The 20958-nt window shown below is 41.5% G+C and overlaps 1 protein-coding gene across 1 annotated transcript in view; it reads left to right on the top strand.

Annotated features, from left to right (window-relative positions):
* GNAL (G protein subunit alpha L) overlaps positions 1–20958 on the top strand; it is a 142638-nt gene that overhangs the window by 44441 nt on the left and 77239 nt on the right. The window contains 2 exon segments of the mRNA XM_055323572.1: positions 37–91; positions 239–358. Coding sequence (XP_055179547.1) covers positions 37–91; positions 239–358 — 175 coding nt within the window.

Consider the following 20958-nt stretch of genomic DNA (forward strand, 5'->3'; position numbering starts at 1 on the left):
GCAAATTAAATTAATAACAATTCTGTTTTCATATAGGGAAAAGAAACAGAAAATTCTGGACATCCGGAAAAATGTTAAAGATGCTATTGTGGTAAGGAATTTTTTTAATGTCTGTTTAGTAGAAAGGTTAAATACTCTGTTCCCTAAAAATATATAAGACAGAAACTATGTATTTCAGTTGTCATACATGAAGCCTAAATATTATATTTATTCATATATTTTTTTCATTCCATTTTAGACAATTGTTTCAGCGATGAGTACTATCATACCTCCAGTTCCGCTGGCCAACCCAGAAAACCAATTTCGATCAGACTATATCAAGAGTATAGCTCCTATCACCGACTTTGAATATTCCCAGGTAAGTAAATCCTTCTTGAAATATTTTAAATGGTGGAAGAGAGAACCGTTCTTAACGAGACTGCTTGAGAATCAATGTTAGTATTATTTTATTCTTGATTTTCTTCAAAATCTAGCTCTCTGAAGAAATGCTTTCTTTCATACCAAAATATTAACGATGGTTAAAAATGTTAAAGACAATAGGATTGTAAGAAATACTTTTATGAATGCACTGGTGAGAATGGTAATCAGGACAATAGCCTATGTTTAACAAATATTGATAGTACTTTTTCCTATATGTATTTCTAAATTAACAATTACGTAGTTTCCCAGATAACAAAAGAATAGAAATTACATGAGCAGAGAGAAATATTTATGGTGATTGCTTCCGTGGGAATAGTAGAACAGAATTCAGTTCACTCTTAAGATGCATAGCATATCCTGTAGCTCAACAAGAAGAAAATGCATGCTGTAAATCACATGGATCACTTCTGAGTGTTTATCTATGGTGAGGAAAAAATGTAGTTTGCTTCACATCTGCAGGATTTTCAGTCACTTTCCTATTCCCTTGGATGGCAATATTGCTTATGTGAAAGGGCGAAATGAATAGTAATTTTCTCTTGTCTGATGTATACACACACACACACACACACACACATATCTTTAAAATATTGTTATCTGGTCATTTGATTAAGCATGACTCAAAGGAAATTATATTTGTTAGATTGCTCAGGAAATCATTTTTTCTTATGGTTGCGCCGAAAGAGCATAGTGTGTGTGTGTGTACACAGCAGTAACAGAATTTCAGAGGTTTCATTGCCTGGCACAGTGCTCTTGAGACATTTTTCTTTCTCACAGTCCTCTCTTCCAAAGGAAGGTGATGCAGAAAGCAGGTGGTGCCCTGCTCTAACGGAAGTCTGAGCGAGTGTGTATCTGCTCGCCCCTACCTTGTCTCTTCAGCAGAGCAACCTTGTCCTATAGGCTTTGTAGCAGGATGGCAAATAAGCATTATCCCTTTTTAAAGTTCCTCTCAGGTGTTTGTTTCTGATAAGCATTCCAGTGTAGCCAGTGAGAGCTCTAGAATTTCTAAAAGGAAGGAGTTAGAGGTGGCACACTGGCTAGAAAAGGGGACTAGGGTATTTGGCACAGCAGGCACACTTTTTTACTATACTGTGTATTTAACTGGATGGCTTGGAGTGGGTAATGGAGATGACGGGGCAAGGATGTAGGGGGTAGGGCTAAAGCAGTGATTCAGCCAGCTAGAGCTATGGGGTGTCCCACAGTACTCTGTGACATCGTATGTACCAAAGAAGTCATTCCAAACTACAGGATCCTAGCTCAAATCGGATGATTCCCATCCAACTCCAGATGGACCCATTTATAGACACATACTTGGATTCTCAAATTGTCCTGTCATATTTGCTTGAAAGTAACCATAAAACATCTCATATATGGTTCTGACTTCAGGAAAAAAAGTTATTCTTACCGTGTAATGAGAAATTAGAATTGAGATGTGTTAGTCACATATCTTCTTTCCTCACGTGATAGACTCACAGTTAATGTGATGTAATGGGATGTCATACTGAACCCCAAGTACAGAAGCAGTTAGCAACTCCCAGGTAGATTACTAAGGGATCCAAAGCCCCTAACTTGCAGAAGTGTTTGTTGAGCTAAATCATGAATATTGTTAATAAAAAAAATAGAGAAACCGTCTCCTTTGAACACACACATTTTTACATGGATATGTTAAGATTACTCAAAAACGATGATCAGAAACCATAATTCATTATCAATAAAATAAAAGAGAATTGGGACCCAGCAGACACAAATTTCAGAGATAATACCTTTTTTTTCTTTTTAATACATTTTAAGCCTAACATTCTGTTGTCTTATGTGCCTGTGCTGTGTCCAATGTGATTATGTTTATAATAGAGTCTACACTTCCATAAATAAGGAAATTAATACCTAAGTTATAACTTTCTGAAAAATGTTATTTTTATTTTTATGTGCACACAGTTTTTAGTAATATTTATTCTATCATGCCCTGAAATATTCATCACTTACATCACTAAATCGAATGGTTCTTGGATTTACATCTTTATGACCTCACTGAAAAAGATATTAAGACAAATCTCTCAGTTATTTATTAATAACACTTGGTACTTTGGGGACAAATTAACTTTTATTTAAAGAAAATGTATATTATTGTAGAAGTCATAGAAATAGAACTAAATCAAATATCTTAATAGTAAAGATAACAAATTTTTTAAAGATTTTATTTATTTATTAATGAGAGACACAGAGAGAGAGGCAGAGACACAGGCAGAGGAAGAAGCAGGCTCCCTGCAGTGAGCCTGATATGGGACTCAATTCCAGGGCCCTGGATCACACCTAGAGCCAAAGGCTGAGACTCAACCACTGAGCCACCCTGGTGCCCCCTTTTCTTTATAAACTTAACACAAATTTACTAAATCTAGGACTTTACGAGATTGAATCCTTGAGAAAGTCTTTTAGTGTCACAATCCAATTCCTTAAGTCGTTTAGTGTCACAATCCAATTCCTTAAGACTTAAGTTCATTTTCTTGTACCCATAAAATAATTTTATAATAAAACTAATTTCAGAGTTCTTTAAAAAGGAAAAATTAGAAGAATATATGTTTAAAAATTGCAGGAGACTGCCCATTATAATGAAAAGTTACCTTGAGGTATCTTAAGGATTAATTCTAAAAATATTACACTGGTTTACCTTGTTTTGTTTTGTCTTGTGGGTTTGTTTTTTTTGTTTGTTTGTTTTTTGTTTTTTGTTTTTTGTTTTTTGTTTTTGCTATTCATATTGCCTTTCATTTGAATTTCAATTGAATTATAGGAAACCTAAGTTTTAACAGAAAGGCAGAGGTGTATAATGAATACTGTCTATCCAGCTAACAGACACTATAGGGAGTTAGAGAAAGCGTTCAGGGGCCAGACCATGTTGGCCTCATAGGCCAGGTCTGCTCTAATCTGGGGGGCCTTGGAGAGCTCTGAGCAGTGCAATAACATGATATGCTTGTGTTTTATCAAAATAACTCTGGGTGTAGGTGGAGAATGGGTGTTAGGAAGGCAAGGGTGCAGTGGGGCAAGGGTCGGGGAACTATTGTAGCAATCCAGATGCTAAATAATCAGACAGCTTGGTGGGGGGTGGTATGATTCATTGATAGATGCTCAGTTATTCTTTTCTCGTGTGTACATCTAAAACTTGTCTTTCTATGGACTGGGGTCATCCAGGAACTCCTTCACTAGTTGGCACCATGCCTTTGCATCCAGCTTATCTACACATGAGATGATAGTTAATGATCATGACAGATCCCCTTCTACCTCCAAAAATAACTCATAGCACAATACCAAACAAAGATCAATTAATTAAATTGAATTATTCACTTGTTTATATGGTTTTTTTCTTCTTAAAATGTGGGTATTTTATTAACTCTTTTGAAATGGTGGTTTACTAGGTTTTTTTAAAGGGAGGATGATAAATGTGAAAGCATTATGATCTGTTGATTGGTGCTCTATCATTACCACCTGCTATTTCCTGAGTTGACCCTTTATCAGAACTTCGGGTCAGCGTAAACCCAGAGAGCAAGAATTACACTGTCCTCTCCACCCGGGCAAAAGTACAGTAGGCTTTGGATAAGGAATAGGTTGGCTCCCCATAGTGCACAGGGGTAAGGCTCTGGGAGCCTGACTGCCACTGTGGGTCTTAGATTTGCCACTCTCCAAAGACATGACCCTAAGCAAGTGGCCTGCCACCCAGTGAGAACGACGGTGGGAGCAGGGCTTCCTGGAGTGGCTCTTGGGAGGATTTCTGTGCATGTCCACAGAAGGGCTGGGTTCCATCCAATGCTGAGGCACTCTCAGCTGCTCCTGCCTGTGTGCTTGTCCTGTGTCCTCTGGAGAATGCACGCAGAATTCTAGAACTCACATTATCCAGGTTGGTGGTCTGGTGTTTTTAACCATCTGAACTCTCTCATCCCCAACCCCCACCACTGCCACCACCCCAAATGTCTTTGAAACCCAATTATATATATCAAGTAGGAGCAAATTTTCCCACTAGAACCCAGGCTGCAGTCTTTGGGTCCCAGTATTTGCCCCCAAACCTCATCAGAGCCCTCTGGGCTCCCCAGCACTGTCAGAAAATGACAGGCCAGTTGTGTTAGCTCCCAGGGAACAGGCTTTTTCTCTCTGGGTGTCTCCATGTCCTTTCCCCTCACAACTCACACTCCATGGCTGGGTACCCTGAAAACAATTCCTGAGTGGTGTTATAATATAACAGAATCTTTTGTCCACTGCACTAGGGAACTGTGGTGTAACAAGTCAGGGGACTGGCCAACTGGGACATCACACTGTGTTACACAAGGGGAAGGGTTCCCCTCTGCACAGTAAACCAGAGCTTTCACTCAAGATGGCATTTAAATCCACCTCCCAAGCATCCACTCGGTTCTTTGCCTTTTGAAGGAGTAAGGATTAGTCTGCATTTTATTTTATTTTTTTAAGATTTTATTTATTTATTCATGAGAGACACACAGAGAGAGGCAGAGACACAGGCAGAGGGAGAAGCAGACTCCATGTAGGGAGCCCGATGTGGGACTCAATCCCAGACCCCAAGATCACGCCCTGAGCTAAAGGCAGATACTCAACCCCTGAGCCACCCAGGTGCCCCTTAGTGTCCATTTTAAAAGACAGAAAGGAAATATTAGCAAGTGTAAAATGTGGGAACTATTACTGTATTCCACAGTAATCTGAAACCCTTAGGGATTTGTATATGTGGCATCCAAGAGAAAAGTCATCTTGGGGGATCCCTGGGTGGCACAGCGGTTTGGCGCCTGCCTTTGGCCCAGGGCATGATCCTGGAGACCCGGGATCGAATCCCACATCGGGCTCCCGGTGCATGGAGCCTGCTCCTCCCTCTGCCTGTGTCTCTGCCTCTCTCTCTCTCTCTCTCTCTCTCTCTCTGTGACTATCATAAGTAAATAAAAATTAAAAAAAAAAGTCATCTTGGATAATTTCAAATGTCATTAATATATGGGGATTGGGCAGCCCTGTTGGTGCAGCGGTTTAGCACCGCCTGCAGCCCAGAGTGTGATCCTGGAGACCTGGGATCGAGTCCCATGTTGAGCTCCCTGCGTGGAGCCTGCTTCTCCCTCTCTCTCTCTCTCTCTCTCTCTCTCTCTCTCTCTCTCTATCTGTCTCTATGAATGAAAAAAAAAATCTTAAAAAAAATAATATATGGGGATTACTACGTAGGGGCACTTTGGGGCCATGCTCTGAGTAGATCATCTCAGATCTCAGCAGCCCCTGGCACCATTCTGAACCACCCAGAGTGGGAGCTGACTGCCTTGCACCAGAGCCCAAGGGGAGACCAGCCTCCTGGGGCTCAGGCAGCCTCTGCATGTTCAAGGGCCAAGGAAGGACATGGAAGGAGTGTCCACCTGGGGCAGGAAGTGCTCCAGAGTTGCCTGCCTGGGACCTCTGAGTCTGTGGACTGGACAGTGTCCCTGACTCCAGGGAATCTACGGAAGCCAGGCCACCTGGGCTCAAATTTTGACATTCCTGCCACTGCGTGACCTTGAGAAAATCACTTCAGTGCTTTCTGCCTTTTCTCAACTGTTAAATGGAGGGGGTGACCGCAGTACCTACGGGGTGAGGTTGTCATGAGGATTGAAGCAGTGATGGCACCCGGGAGGTGCACCTTCAGAATTAGCACTGCTGCTGTGTGAAAGGGCAGGGGCTCTGCAGTTGACTTGGTGCCGGCGTGCCTGGCCAGCGTCCCAAGCCCTGGTGGTCAGATGAACAACACCCAGCCACCTGCACACTATCCACTCCTCTCTGGGTCCAGGGGAGGAGACAGCCAAGCCCCCCGCTATTCCCCCACCAGCCAGCCCCACACTGCAGCCCTGCCTTGAGCGAGCACCTATATGCCATGGCTCTGTCCATGCCAAGAGCTAATGCCCAACACCTCAACATACCTGGGAGGAGGTGTCCCTGATTAGCCCCAGACAACCATCAGGCCGCACACTGGCCCTGACAGCTCAGGAACGCTGGCCGGCAGCCTCCTTCCAGCACAGATGTCCGGGTGGGAGGTCTCCCGGGCAGTCTCCCACCTGGCCTCTGTCCCCTGAGTGCCCCCGCCGGGGGGGCTCAGCGCTTTTCCTCCTCCTTCACCTCACTTCCAGTCCGATCTTCTTGAAGTAACATCCGTCTTCCTCCTTTCCCACCAGCTCTGCCCGGCTCTGTCCTCCCCCTTACGTTTTGGGCCTTCCCCAGCAACAGTTCTCCAAGACCGCCTGAAACTGCCCTAAATTTGCCAGATCCCTGTCAGATTTTTTTCACCATTCCCTCTGGGGCTACAGTTTCTCCCCAGTTTTGCCACAAGTTCCAGCAAGTTTCTGGCTCATTCTTGTAACCTGGTGCTCACCCCAACACAGGCTTTCTAATAATAGAAAGATGAGCTGTATCCTGAAACACCCCCTCCCTCTGCAAGGGGAGTTAACACTGAAATACATCACATTTCAGGAGCAGGTGTCTCCTCGGGAAAGTTATCAGCATTTGACTTTTTCTAAATAAAATATTTAAAATGTCCTAGGGTGTTCTCTAGTTTAAAAAAAAAAATCCTAGGAAAATGATTATGTTTTTATTCTTTTCTTTAAGATTATTTATTTATTTTTTCATGAGAGACACAGAGAGGCAGAGACGCAGGCAGAGGGAGAAGCAGGCTCCTTGCAGGGAGCCCAATGCGGGACTCGATCCTAGGACCCTGGGGTCACGCCCTGAGCCCCGGCAGATGCTCAACTGCTGAGCCCCCCAGGTGTCCTGGAAAATCTTTTTTTTTTTTTTTTTTTAAATAAACAGCCACGGTTCCTTTTTTCCTGTGCACAGCTGGGTTTTTTCCTTTTCTGAAGTTTCCTGGAAGTGGTCAGTACCTGTGTCTTAGGGCAAGGCCGCCTTCTTGAATCTATAGGGCATTGTCAAAGTCATATTTCAAGAATAGCGGTGTTGAAAATAGACTGTTGGTGAGGCCATACAGACCACCTAGTCTGAGGTCTCCAACTGAGGAAACAGCAACAGAAGGGAAGAACTTGCCAGGGCAGCGGGCAGTTTGGTGATTTCCCGCTGGGCGTGGAGCGCCCTGTAGTTGGCAAAGTTGGAGCATGATTCTCTGGCTGTTGCCTCCCAGTGAGGGGCTTTTGTACCAAAGTAGCCTAAAGGGCAGTCTTCACTGGGGTAACACTGATGATCCCCAAGACTTCCTGCCAAAACGGAGTGTGAAGATGCTGCTGAGGGCGGCGGGGAATGTGCCAGAGGTTATCTTAGCTCCTCTGGCTTCTTCAATATTTAGTCAACAAACTTAAGTGTCTGTGGATCCCAAGAGGAATAAGGAGCACTTTTCCTCAAAGAGTTTATCATCCAGAGGGAATACAGATCTGTAAACAAAGTTGATGGTATTGCATAATGCTACAATAGAGGTGTTTATGGGGAGCAATGGGGAGGAGGCCCACCTGACCAGCTTCAGGCCGAACTGAGGCCAGAGGATTTGGGCCTCCTCCTCAAGGCTGTGGAGAATCATCCAGGGATTCTAGTCAGGGAATGAAAAAATGCAAGTTGTCTTTCTCCCGAATTCATTAAGAGGCCACTCCTGTACATCTGCTCTTGGCATGGCATTCTGAGGGTTCATCTGTCATTAGGCAAAGGACATTTCCTCCACCAGAAACCTGCTTCCAAGCCTCACATTTTTTATGCCAAAATATAAGGGGTGATGGAACCCTCATACTGCATTCTGCACATTTGGTATGCTAATGAAAGGAATTGCTGTTATTTTAATAAAATATTTCAGTTAGATCCATCAAGTAGACCAGCGCTTCAGTGAGGATGCTTTTTTAAAGCTCCATTTTTTGGAAACATTATCATAACGGTATTCCTAACAAATAATAACTTTGGATTTTTAAAAGATTTTATTTATTCACTCATGAGAGACACAGAGGGAGAGGCAGAGACACAGGCAGAGGGAGACGCAGGCTCCCTGCAGGGAGCCTGATACAGGACTTGATCCCAGGACCCCGGGATCATGACCTGAGCCAATGGCAGATGCTCAACCGCGGAGCCACCCAGGTGTCCCAATAACTTTTGATTTTGAAACATTTTTAAACTCACCGCCAAAATGCAAAAGTAGTACAAAGAACTCCCAGACACTCATCACATAAATTCATCATTAGCTAGTTGGCCATATTTGCTGCCTCATCCTATCTATACTAACACACATTTTCATTAACCATTTCAGAGTTGATTGCAGACAGAGTGCTTCTTTACCTCTAAATACTCTACGGGGTATTTCCAATGAACAGGATGTGCACTTTTATAATCATAGGACCGTTATCAAAATTAAGAGAATTGACATTGATATGATCTTGTTTTGTAACCTACAGATATTACTCAAATTTCACCAATTTTCCCAATAATAATATAGTGAAATTATAGTAATAATATTAATAGTAATAGTGATAACTCTGGTCAATAATTCAATTCAGGATCAAGCACTACCTTTAATTTCCATTTTTCCTTTACTATATACCCATTCCTCGACCCTCCTTTCTATCATGACATTGACCAGACATTAATTTTGTGGAGTGCCCTCACTGTGGCTCACCTGATGTGTTGTAACCAGATGCCATTAGTGCTTTGGCAGCAAAAGCACAGGAGTGAGTTGTGTCCTTCCTAGTGCATCATGGACGTTAACAGTGAGTCTCTTGGTGAAGGTGGAGGCTGCTGCCCTTTTCCCCTTTGCAATTCCTAAGTATGTTCTAGCAATGTTTTTGAGATTGTATAAGTATCTTGTTCTTATCAAAACTTCCACACTCTAATTTTAGCAGACCAATAAAGTTTATCTGCGATAAATATTTAAGATGGTAAGCTGTTATGAACTTTTTATACTATTTCTAAATACTACAATGAAAACCAAATAGGATGTAGATCATGATGCTGCCTTTCACATGATGAAAAGTGCATCATTCTTTGCTCTTAGTCATAAAAGCGTGTAGAGGGACCTCTGGTCTACACCAACACACCAAGAAATCCAGGCTGGAGCCACAAGGCAACTCTTCCCTCAAGTGTTTTTCCTTACAGAAGATGCATTTTAAGGGCTGCAAAGTAAGGCAACGTGTTGTTGTTTTTTTTAATTCCTGATACATTTTAAAGGTCACCAAGTGAGGCACCGTACCTTTTTAATTCCTTGAGTAAGATGTCATTGAAACTTCAGATCCTGTGAAAGTGTGAGATTTTTGTTGTCAAGGTTCACCTCAAATCTTGATATATTGGGAATTTGTCACTTGGCTTACCAAAGCAAAAGTTCACTTCAAAGGACACTTGTTCTTTTCAGGAGGATATGATGTTAAAAATACTTTAGCATCAAAGCGTGTTGTCCTTATCATTGCTAACTTTATGTAAGTGTGAGAGAAAACATCTTGAACTTTACAGCTCTCTCTCAGAAAATGGTGGAAGGAGCGGACAAATAGGCTATTCTTTTGTGACATTAAGACTTGAATGAGTTGACAAATGTGGTTTGTGAGAAAGGTACACTGAGGTTTTAAGAAGCAGATTTATGAATTTACTCCTGAAAAGATTCCTTTAAAACACTGGCTTTTAAATTTTTTTAGTTTTGTATGAGGACATCATCCAGAATGTGTGGGGGTTTTTCCACATCTCCTAAAATAACCCTGTACCTTTTTTCTGCCTTTATTATAGCATTTAGATTAAATTAAATCGCCTTTATGCATAACATTTTCACTACACAAAGCAGTTTCATTTTTTAAGTTGTATTTGTGGAATTTTGGAATAGGAAATATTTGTATACGGCACAAAATCCAGAAGATATAAAAGGGTGAAAAGTCTCTCTCTCTCTCGCTCCTGCCCCCAGATATCCAGTCTCACACCCAGAGACAACCCGTATGGCATCAAATTGACTTAGGGCCCTCAGGAACCAATCCTTTTGACATTTTTTATCTCCTAGTGAGTAGTCAGTTGTAAAACACAATTGCAGTTCATCTTATTAGTATGGAGAAAATATCTAGCCTGAATTGCCAAGGAAATGTTTTTGAAATAAAATTTAACAGTAAAGATTTAACATTAAATTGTAAGGAAACTGTCTTGGTGCTTAGCCAAAATGCCAGAGTACTTGATTATGAAAATATAGGAAGATTTTATGAGGCATCCATCAAATATCTATGTTTTAAAGTGTAGAAGCTATGGCCTTCATGCCTCTACAGAGAACCTTACAGTGTACAGTTAACCCTAGCGGAACACCTGGAGGGCATTTGACCTTCAAGTTCTGCGTGGCTAACAACCTGTCAGAGCATTTGGCAGGTCTTTGGGGCTCTTTCTCTGACCCTTTAGAGTCGCACCAGATGCCCTTTCTCATGTGAGTTTCCCATTCATTCTCTACCCATCCTGTAGTATTCCTTCTTAGCTTTAGGACACTCTGTCTCTCCTACACTTCCCAACCCTGGAAATTCTGCACAAGGAAAAACTCCTGGTTCCTTCCCATGTGACATGCTGACCTCCATTTGCACATTATATGATGTCCCTTCTTCCCTCCAGTTCTTGGTTTACCACCTGCAATACCTGCCTGCCATCTTTTTCTTCCTCTACTTGAAAAACCAAGATTCCCCAAACACAGTTGGGTGCTGTTTATTTGTCCTTCTCTAAATACTGATTTGCCAAAGGTCCGTCTTGAGCTCTTGGTAAGCACTCAGCTAACGCTGAGTGGTTAAAATAAGTAAAGAAAGGAGTTATTTGATCCCTTTAAGTTCCTCCAATTAACAAGACTTAACCTCACTCAGAAAGCAAATCGTCTGTCATGATTTCAAATGTTTACCTGTCCTTTTTATTTAAAGCTCTTGTCGTGATCACGTTGTGTTTTGCCAATAAATATGCATTTACTGGGGAGAGGAAGCATCTCCTCCTTGCTCGCCATGGCATTTGCCCCAGAGGTGTGCTCAGAAATGTGTGCTAAAGTCATCCAAAGGTAATTGCCATGGGCTCAGCACTGTACTTAGGACCGTGCATTACAGACGGTTACACAAAGACTTCTAGGCTCAGGACATGATGGCTTAGCAAAGAAACAAGATGTATGTACAGCCATCTAGAGTATGTGCTATAGAATTAATGAACAACACAGGGTAGTGTACTGTAATGCTACCTCACATGGGATAGACTAGAGAATTGTGTAGTCACTCAGAGGAGAAGATTCCTAAGGACATGTTGTCCTCAGACCCCAGGCTCAGACCCAGGGCTTCGTGGTCACACCGATGCAGTGGGGCTCCTGGAAAGTAGTGCTTTCATCAGCGGAGCAGTGAGAGCAAAGGACCATAATGGGAAGAATCAGCTGAACGGAAGTTGAGGTGGGTGTTGAAGGAGATGGAGAGTCAGGGAGGCGGGATGTAGGGTGCCAATCCAATTAGAACACTTTTTATTCATTGTATTTTAAAAAAAATGACATACTACGGCTTTGGAACACGGCTACTGGGCAACTGAACAAGAGAACACAGGCTGGAGAAGATAATGGTGATCTGAGGACTCAGTGCACGTGCCTGGTCAGGAAGCACATCCCCATGATAAAATCAAGATCCATTTGCCAGAGTAGCTGCTCCACTGTCCTTGGGGACTCTAGGAGCCGTGAACTTGACTGAACCCCAGGTGTACCCATGGTCTACTGACTTGGGTCCATGGTGTTCAGAAAAAGAGACCATTATCCTCTAGCTTAAATAGTGAAGTCACAGTTGTGGTGGTCCACTTATTACACATGCACATAATTATTCAGTGTTTAAAAAGTGTTAGTCGTAAAAACCATGTTTGGGCTACTTGTATTTTTTTCATTCTAGAAAGCACATAAATACAGGAAAAGAAAAGATAAATAAAAATACTTCCATTGGAACTTGCTCATCCCACATTGAGGTGAAACGAACCTTACCAAAATCTTGTTTATCCGATGTATTTATCCACATACACTTGTAAAACACACACACACATACACATACATGGAGGCTGAATACTGCACAAAGTATTATGTAAGTTATGAACATTGTTTTAAACATATTACACTTAGTTCAATGATTATGCCTCAGCAATATCTAAAAAGAATGAAAGATGTTATAGCAAAAAACTACTTTTACGTTTATTTCTGGAAAAGGAAAACAGGCACTTTCTCTTTATTTTTCTTCCCCTACTACCATCTATCCATCAGATAAGAGAGCAATGTTTGGTTTCAAAAATGAGTTTTACCACCCATGATTCTTGATTGGATCCTAGAACCATCTGCAATTTTGGTCAAATGAGTATTTGTAGAAAAACAAAAATTGCTACTTGTGTTTTTGTTTTTATCAAAAATAATGTCAGCAATTTTATGGAGACATTATCAGGTTTCATTTATTTTTATCTACAACAGTGTATTCATTACACTAAAGCATACCTTTGGTGAGAATATGGTTGATTTGAGAAATTACTCGGAGAGCCCTCAAGCTTTCTTTTCTTACCCAATCTCCTAAATTTTGACATTATCTAAATGTACTATTGCTTTGCGTTTTAAATGATGACATATCATTTCAAAGTACTAGGTTTTGCATTTCTTTAGGTTTTTTTAAATAGTTCTTAAACCATTATATTTTTGTTTGTTTTTGCTAAACTGTATAATCACCTACCCAAGAAACAAAAAGGCACCAACTGGCATCTGCTTGAAAGAATTAAATCAATAAAGATTATCATCAGTGTTTCCTATTTTTTTTTAGTGTTTCCTATTTTTACTGTTAAAAAGTTATCATTAATTAGTACATCCCATCATCACGTGAATTTCTCGAATTTACTAGAAGATATTATCTTACAAATGAACCATTGTCAGTTTTCTTACAGATGAACCATTGTCAGTTTTATCTGAATAGACATCGGTTCAATTCTTCAAGAATGATTACCTGATATGTGGCAGGAACCGTGTTAAGCATTGGAAATACCAGGGTGAATCTTTGTGTACCCAGAAGGAGTAACAGGGTGCACAGGGTTTAAATAAATAAGCAGGACACATTGAGATGTGTTGTCCATGCAGAGCAAGGTGGGATTAGCCTGTGAGGGAGCATTTGGTGGCACTATCCCAGGGAAGGTGAGGCTCAGAACAGACTTTGAAGAATGAATGAGTTTGGCGGGTCGACCAGGGATGGAGGGCAGTGCAGCCAGAGCAGCACCATGTACAAATTATGATACATCCAAGGAGCCCTTCTCACAACTAGAATTCAGAAAGAGAGTCTGACTCTGCAGACATATCTAAGCCTGGTGAGACATGCTTAGAGTCATGGCTCTCTTGAAGCTAATTTTTTGGTAGACTTTTTTTATACTTACTCCAATGTATGAATGCTATGGTAAAAACAAATTAAAAACAGCTATACAGGTAGTAGAAAAGAATTACAGGAAATTTAGAAAATGTGTGAATTTCAATAAAAGGATGGCTTTAAATGGTCAAAGTTGATTTCATTGAGGATAAAATTGAAACTACTTTGTCTCTAAGCCAAATTATTATTCATGCTTTTCTTGTGGTTTTCATGACCTAGAAATTTGGGAGAGTAAATTCTGCAGAGTGTCTACTTCAAGTAGTTGCCTGTTCTCCCCACTACTCTTGTCCCAGTTGATCACAGGTCATATGCAGTTGATGCCTTCACCACATTTTGACCACGCCTCCTTCCCTACTCTATTGTGGTGGCTTCTCCTTGATTCGTAGCATTTCAGTTGCAAGTGAACTTAAGTGTGTCCAGTCTAGACTTAAGTGTAGACTTACTTTATAGATGAGCAAGATGTGACAGCAGAACTTTAGGAGACTTATCTAGGGTCATCCAGATGTCTTGACCCAGAAGTCAAGACAGGACTAGAACACAGTCTCCTAATTCCTCATTCAGTTCCCTTCTCATATTTTTCATTCTCATCTCATCATTTTCATTCTCATCTTCTCATTCAGCTCTCTTCTCATGATTTTCATTAAATGAAAGATGTGCATTTATACAGAGAACTTTTATTCTCTATTAGGTTGAATAATAAGAAATTACCAGTGGGACTACATCAAACTAAAAAGGTTTTACTTAGCAAAGGAAACCATCAACAAAACAAAACATTTCAACAAAATGAAAAGGCAGCTGACTGCAGGGAAGAAGATATTTGCAACTGATACAACTGATAAGGGGTTAATATCCTGAATATATAAAGAATTCACACAACTCAACAAACAAAAAAAATTTAATTAAAAAATGGACAGAGATTTTGAATAGACATTTCTCCAAAGACATACAGATAGCCAAAAACACAAGAAAAGATGCTAGATACGACTCATCATCAGGGAAATACAAATCAAAACCCCAAGGACGGGGATCCCTGGGTGGTGCAGCGGTTTGGCGCCTGCCTTTGGCCCAGGGCACAATCCTGGAGACCCGGGAACGAATCCCACATCGGGCTCCTGGTGCATGGAGCTTGCTTCTCCCTCTGCCTATGTCTCTGCCTCTCTCTCTCTCTCTCTGTGACTATCATAAAAAAAAAAAACCCCAAGGACATATCACCTCACACCTGTCAGAATGGCTATTATCAAAAAGACAAGGAATAACAAATGTTGGCAAGGATATAGATTAAATGGAACTCTCATGTGCTATTGACGGGAATACAAATTGGTACAGCCCCTGTGGAAAACAGTGTAGAGGGTCCTCAAAAAGTTAAAAGTTGATCTCTCTCTCTCTATATATATATATATATATTTATTTATTTATTTATTTATTTATTTATTTATCTCTATATATATTATATATATTATATCTCTATATATATTATAATTATTATATGTCTCTATATAATATATATTTTATTTATTTATTTATTTATTTATTTATTTATTTATTTATTTATTTATTTAGCAGTTCCACTTCTGGGTATTTATCCAAAGAAAACAAAAACACTAATTCAAAAAAATATATGCATTGCCATGTTTTTGCAGCATCATTTACAATAGCGAAGCTATGGGAGCAACTCAAGCATGCATCAGTAGATAAATGGATATGCAGTGGGATATTACTCAGCCATGAGAAAGCATGAGATCTTGCCACTTGTGACAACATGGAGGGACCCAGAGGGTACTATGTTAACTGAAATAAATCAGACAGGGAAAAGATAAATACCAGCTGATTTCACTTATATGTAGAATCTAAAAGACAAAACAAACAAAACAGCAATAGAGTCCTAGATACAGAGGACATTCTGGTAGTTGCCAGAGTATAGAGGAGGGAGCTAGGGGGATGGAGGAAATAGGGTAAGGGGATCAAAAGGTACAAATGTCCGGTTATAAAATAAATAAGACATAGATTATATAAAAAGAGAAATTGCTCAGATGTGGCCATTTTTTACCTACAATACACAGTTTCGTGTGGCTTAACCTTATGGATTGGGTACCACCTGCCACCTTCGGTCCCTTATGCCCCTGTTCCCGGGAGACAGCCTTGCATTCACACAGCAGGTCCTGGTTGGGGACCACCATCGCTGCCCACGCTGCAGCAGGGCAGGGCTCTTTCCTTCTTGTTCCAGAAGTCTGCCTCTCCCCTGCCTTTCTGCTTCACTCTGGTCAGAACCGTCTACGTGCCCCTCCTTCTTATCACCTGTTTCCTCTGAGGTGCTTCTCCTCACATCCTTGGCCTCTTCACACGTCTGGGCAGAAGCCTTCCAAGGAGCCATCTCCTGTAAGAGTTTCACCGCCTGCCAGGTGACAGGTGGCAAATCCTGTTCTCCGGCCCCTCGCAGCCCCTTGCCTGCATGTCCCACTTCACCATCCTGAGCTGTTTAATCCGTGCTGCTTCAGTGCTTGTTGGGTCGAAGTTACACAGTCTGGGTGGCTAAGGACATGAGGTGTTTGCTTGTTTCCGGTCATAACGAGAACTTCAAGCAGTCCTTTTAAAGCACTGTGTGTGTGGTGACCTGGAAGAGGCTCCGTGTGTGTTGGAGGTGGGAGGTAAGAAGGTTGGTGCTCTGGGCAGCCAGTCTCTGAATTAGTTCCCTTAGTTGGCATCCTTTCTTCAGACTCTTTTTTGAAAAGAAAGGAAGCAAAATAGTGCCAGAAATTTAATAATAATAGCTTTACATATGTAGTCATATTAAAACAGTTGTATCTGAGTCATTTTAGTGACTAGAAGAGAGATTGCTTAACATTATAGACATGCTTGCCTCATCTCTGCCATCTACTATATAACCTTGGGTAAGACATCCCTGTGCTCAGTTTTCTCATCTGCAAAATGGGGATAAAATCATAATAATGTTTATCTCCTGATGGAAATTAAATACACTAATGCATCTCAGTGCTTGGCACTGTTCCTGGCACCCTGTAAATATCCAATAAATGTTAGCTACTATCTAAGTGCCTTTCTTTTTTAAAAGACCTTATTTATTTATTCATGAGCGACAGAAAGAGAGAGGCAGAGACACAGGCAGAGGGAGAAGCAGGCTCCTTGCTGGGAGCCCAATGTGAGACTTGATCCCAGGACCCCAGGATCACGACCTGAGCTACCCCGGCATCCCTCTAAATGCCTTTCTTGTGACACTATTAAATGTATATTTACTGCCTTTTTAGGTGTTGCCAAGTGCTGTAGCTCTAGAAACTTTGCTTACAGACTTTGCTGTCAGATACATGTGTGCCAGAAACATGCAGAGGACTGTTGCTCACGGGAGAGCAACAGTGGGAGGACTCCCCCACTCCCCAGAGAGGCAGTGCAGTGCTTGGGATCCTCACAGAATTCCTGAGACCTTCAGGGCCCTTGGGAGCTGGGAGCTGGGAACTGCCACTGACGTGGGATGGCACCTGTGCCTCCCAGTCGTCAGATCACCGTGCTGTGCAGGCTGCCCAGTACTTGGGGGGCATGGCCCTGGGGCAAGCCTGGCTCTGAATAAAACTCTGGTGTTTGCAAGGGACCCTCTCTCTTCTGTAGCTTTTCAAGACTTGGGGTTGCTTGGGAAGAGTTAAAAATACTATCTTCTGCAGAAAATGTTTTCACCTGGCATAAATTATATAATTTAGATAAAATATAAAGAAAAATCAAATTGGAATTTTAAAATGCATGAGACTCTATCAAAAACATTTTTTTTTACTAATCTCAGTTTTCACCTGGGTTTTGGGTTTGTTTTTTTGTTTTTTTTGGTGATGTTGGTAAATGGAGTCGATAGCAATGAAAATAGTGGGTGACATTCACACAATTCTTCATGCCAAGTGCTGCCTGGGCAAGGGGGAGGTATTCCCAGCAGCGTTCTGGGGTGGGCACTGTTGCCCTCATTTCGCACATGAGGAAGCACGAGCACCGAGAAGCAGCTGACGCGCCCAGGGTCCTGGAGCTGGCAAGCATGTGGCTCAGGATGGGAGCCCAGGGGGTCGGACTCCAGAACCTGCTATGTCGCCTTCCTGGGCTCAGGGACCAGTGGTCCATACCATACTCTGAGCAAGCCTGATTTCAGCAGCAGGATGTGACTTGAGCAGGTCACTCACCATCATCATTTTGATCTTTGTTTTTAGGGTTCAGGTCAGTGGAAATTGCTGATTCATTTGTATGTCTCAGATAAGAAATAGTCAGTCTATGAGTGCAGTTCCGTATCTGGCTATATGATTGTCAACCTGAGGGTGAGTGGGGTTGGCCTGGCTGGGGTCAGCTTTCAGCTCCGCATCCGAGAGCTTACAGCTCTTCCCACAGCAGAGGCCTGGCTGCCATCTCTCAAAAGAGCCCGGAGTGTAGGCAGAGAGTTCCTGCTGAACCTGCCCTCAACTGTGACTTCTTTCCGATTCCCAACCACTAAAGGCAAACCTAATGCCTTGAAGGAATTGCCCTGGATCATTGCCCAACTCTGAGGGAGGGACGAATAACCAACTGCTGGCGCTCACTGCACATGAGGGTGAAGAGGGGACCAGGCTGGTTTTGTTCCAAGTCCCTGTGGCTTGTCTATACTCATACAAGCTCTCATTTATGAAAATATCTTTTAGCCATTGGTTTGGGTATCATCGAATTCTTAGCTCTGCAACACATACCATTCTAAGGTTTTACATGGATTATCTCATTTCACAGACACACAAATGCATGTACACACACACACACACATACCCCTATGAAGTGGCTCCCATTACAAACCCCATGAAGTGGATGAAGAGGTGGATTAACTAGCCCACACTCTATGCCATAATACCAAAGGGTCTACCTACAAGTGAAATAACTAAGCGTTTATCAGATTAAAAATTAAGAAGGGGCAGACAAAAGTACTATGAACAACAAGGGAAAATGACAGAAATGAGTGGAACACATGCACAAGAACTCAAAAAGCAATCCTCTGAGGCATTCTTTGTGGGGACCACACATTCTGTGTGGGTGTCACTTGTCCACATCACAAATACAGTGATTGATGCTCATAATTTATATCCTATGTCTTTAAGAAGCAAGAAGTGAAATACCAGATTTTCAAGAAGGCAAGGATGTATGGACTGTTTCAGAAAGATTCCTAATCAAAAGTCATTGATATGGGAAAATTTTTGCTGAAAAAGTTAAACCCATGAAGTGTCTAGAAATCTTTGATTTAGATTGATAGGCTCTCTAGAATCTTGCTAACTGTTGGTTTACCTAGGACTTAACTGTGTTAGTTAATGCCTAGAGAGAAGAGTCTGGAGGGAAGTGACTTATAGTCTGTCCATCTATTGTCATGGTCCAGTGATGCCTAAAAATAAGCAGCTTCAGTTTCTAGAATTGCTCTTTTTTCAGTAGGATATTGCACATTTTTCAATACAATTCTGCAGGATTCACATTTTTGCTGATACTTGACTCATTAGCCACTTTTCTTGTTCTTAATTTCAGCTACCCATGTTGCTCTTTTGTTTTCTCCAGCTACTCTTGTTTTGATTATACAAAATGTTATTTTTAGATGATAACAACCCTATTTCAATTAGCACAATAGAAAAAAAGAATTCTGTATTCTTGAGAAAAGAAGTTTTTATGTAAAAAGCATGTTAATGAAGAAAGGGTTCAAATCTTATAAGGATTCACATACATCTTTCTGATTTGTGTAACTATGAGAGATAACTTCTAAATAAGATTTTAACACTTAAAAATACTATAATCTTCTCTTCATTCTTTGGCTTTTTTGAAAACTTTAAAGTAATTTTTTTGAAAATTTACTTTCTGTTCATCACGAAGATTTGTTACTGGGTCAGGTGCTGTAGGTTTGCTTTGTCATTTGTCAAATTTCTGTCACTGTTATACTAATAGTCATTTGTGCATAAGAGGAGGGCACTCCAGGAATGAAACCTCAAAACTAAATAAATCATAAAAGCCTAAAGATTGTGTAAAAATAAAAAGCCACTCACTTTTCCTCAACATTAGGAATCAGAAGGCCAAATGCATTTTTTCCACTCTCCTTTCCTTTGGTCCTCTTGTGAAAACTCAGTTTATGATGGGCATTAAGTTCAGAGAACGCAGGGATCCCTGGGTGGCGCAGCGGTTTGGCGCCTGCCTTTGGCCCAGGGCGCAATCCTGGAGACCCGGGATCGAATCCCACATCGGGCTCCCGGCGCATGGAGCCTGCTTCTCCCTCTGCCTGTGTCTCTGCCTCTCTCTCTCTCTCTGTGACTATCATAAATAAATAAATTTAAAAAAAAAAAAAAAGTTCAGAGAACGCTGGAGTAACATCACAGATCAGGAGCAAGGATCCCAGGGCAAAGGTGCTCAAATTCACAGCCTGACTAGAAAGGACAGCTCCTCCTTCTGGGACCAGTATTCTTACTATTCATCTGTCAGATGACACAGAATCAGTGAGAATTTCTCATTTTAAGGTACAGTGAACCATACAGCTTAAAATCACATTAAATTCCCTGCTACCCCAACTGACCTGCTTCAGGAGCTCTGTTCATACTGTGCCTTCTGTGCCTGTGAAGACCTGATACTATTTCATTTCTTTGTACCATGTGTTCAGAATACAGCAAACTTTGTCACAAGAGGGAAGGAACGTAAATAAAGAGATATATTAATCCAAGCAATGTGTTCATTTAAACGCTACAGTTGGACTGCAAAAAATATGCTCGTGAAAAGTGTCTTCAAATCTCTTTTATTAAGATTTTATTTATTTATTCATGAAAGACACACACACACACAGAGAGAGAGAGAGAGAGAGAGAGAGAGAGAGAGAGAGAGGCAGAGACACAGGCAGAGGGAGAAGCAGGCTTCATGCCAGGAGCCTGATGTAAGATTCGATCCTGGGACTCCAGGATCAGCCCTGAGCTGAAGGCAGGCACTAAACCGCTGAGCCATCCAGGCATCCCCAGCATCTTCAAATCTTAATAAGGATGACGAGATAAGAGAAGAACCTATTGTTCTGCCTGTAATATAATTAGCACTTGGAATTTTTTTTTACTGAATGCCTTTCTTCATGCTCTTCTTTGCAAGTTGTCTAATCAAAACCCAGTAGGCAAGCTAGATGGGCAGCTACCTATGTGGTGAAGGCTGCTAAGCATTTGAGCCTTCCCCAATGGGCAGACGCTCACACAGCACTCACCACCCGGTTAGGGCT

Source organism: Nyctereutes procyonoides, unplaced genomic scaffold, assembly GCF_905146905.1.
Source record: "Nyctereutes procyonoides isolate TBG_1078 unplaced genomic scaffold, NYPRO_anot_genome, whole genome shotgun sequence".
Lineage (NCBI taxonomy): Eukaryota > Metazoa > Chordata > Mammalia > Carnivora > Canidae > Nyctereutes > Nyctereutes procyonoides.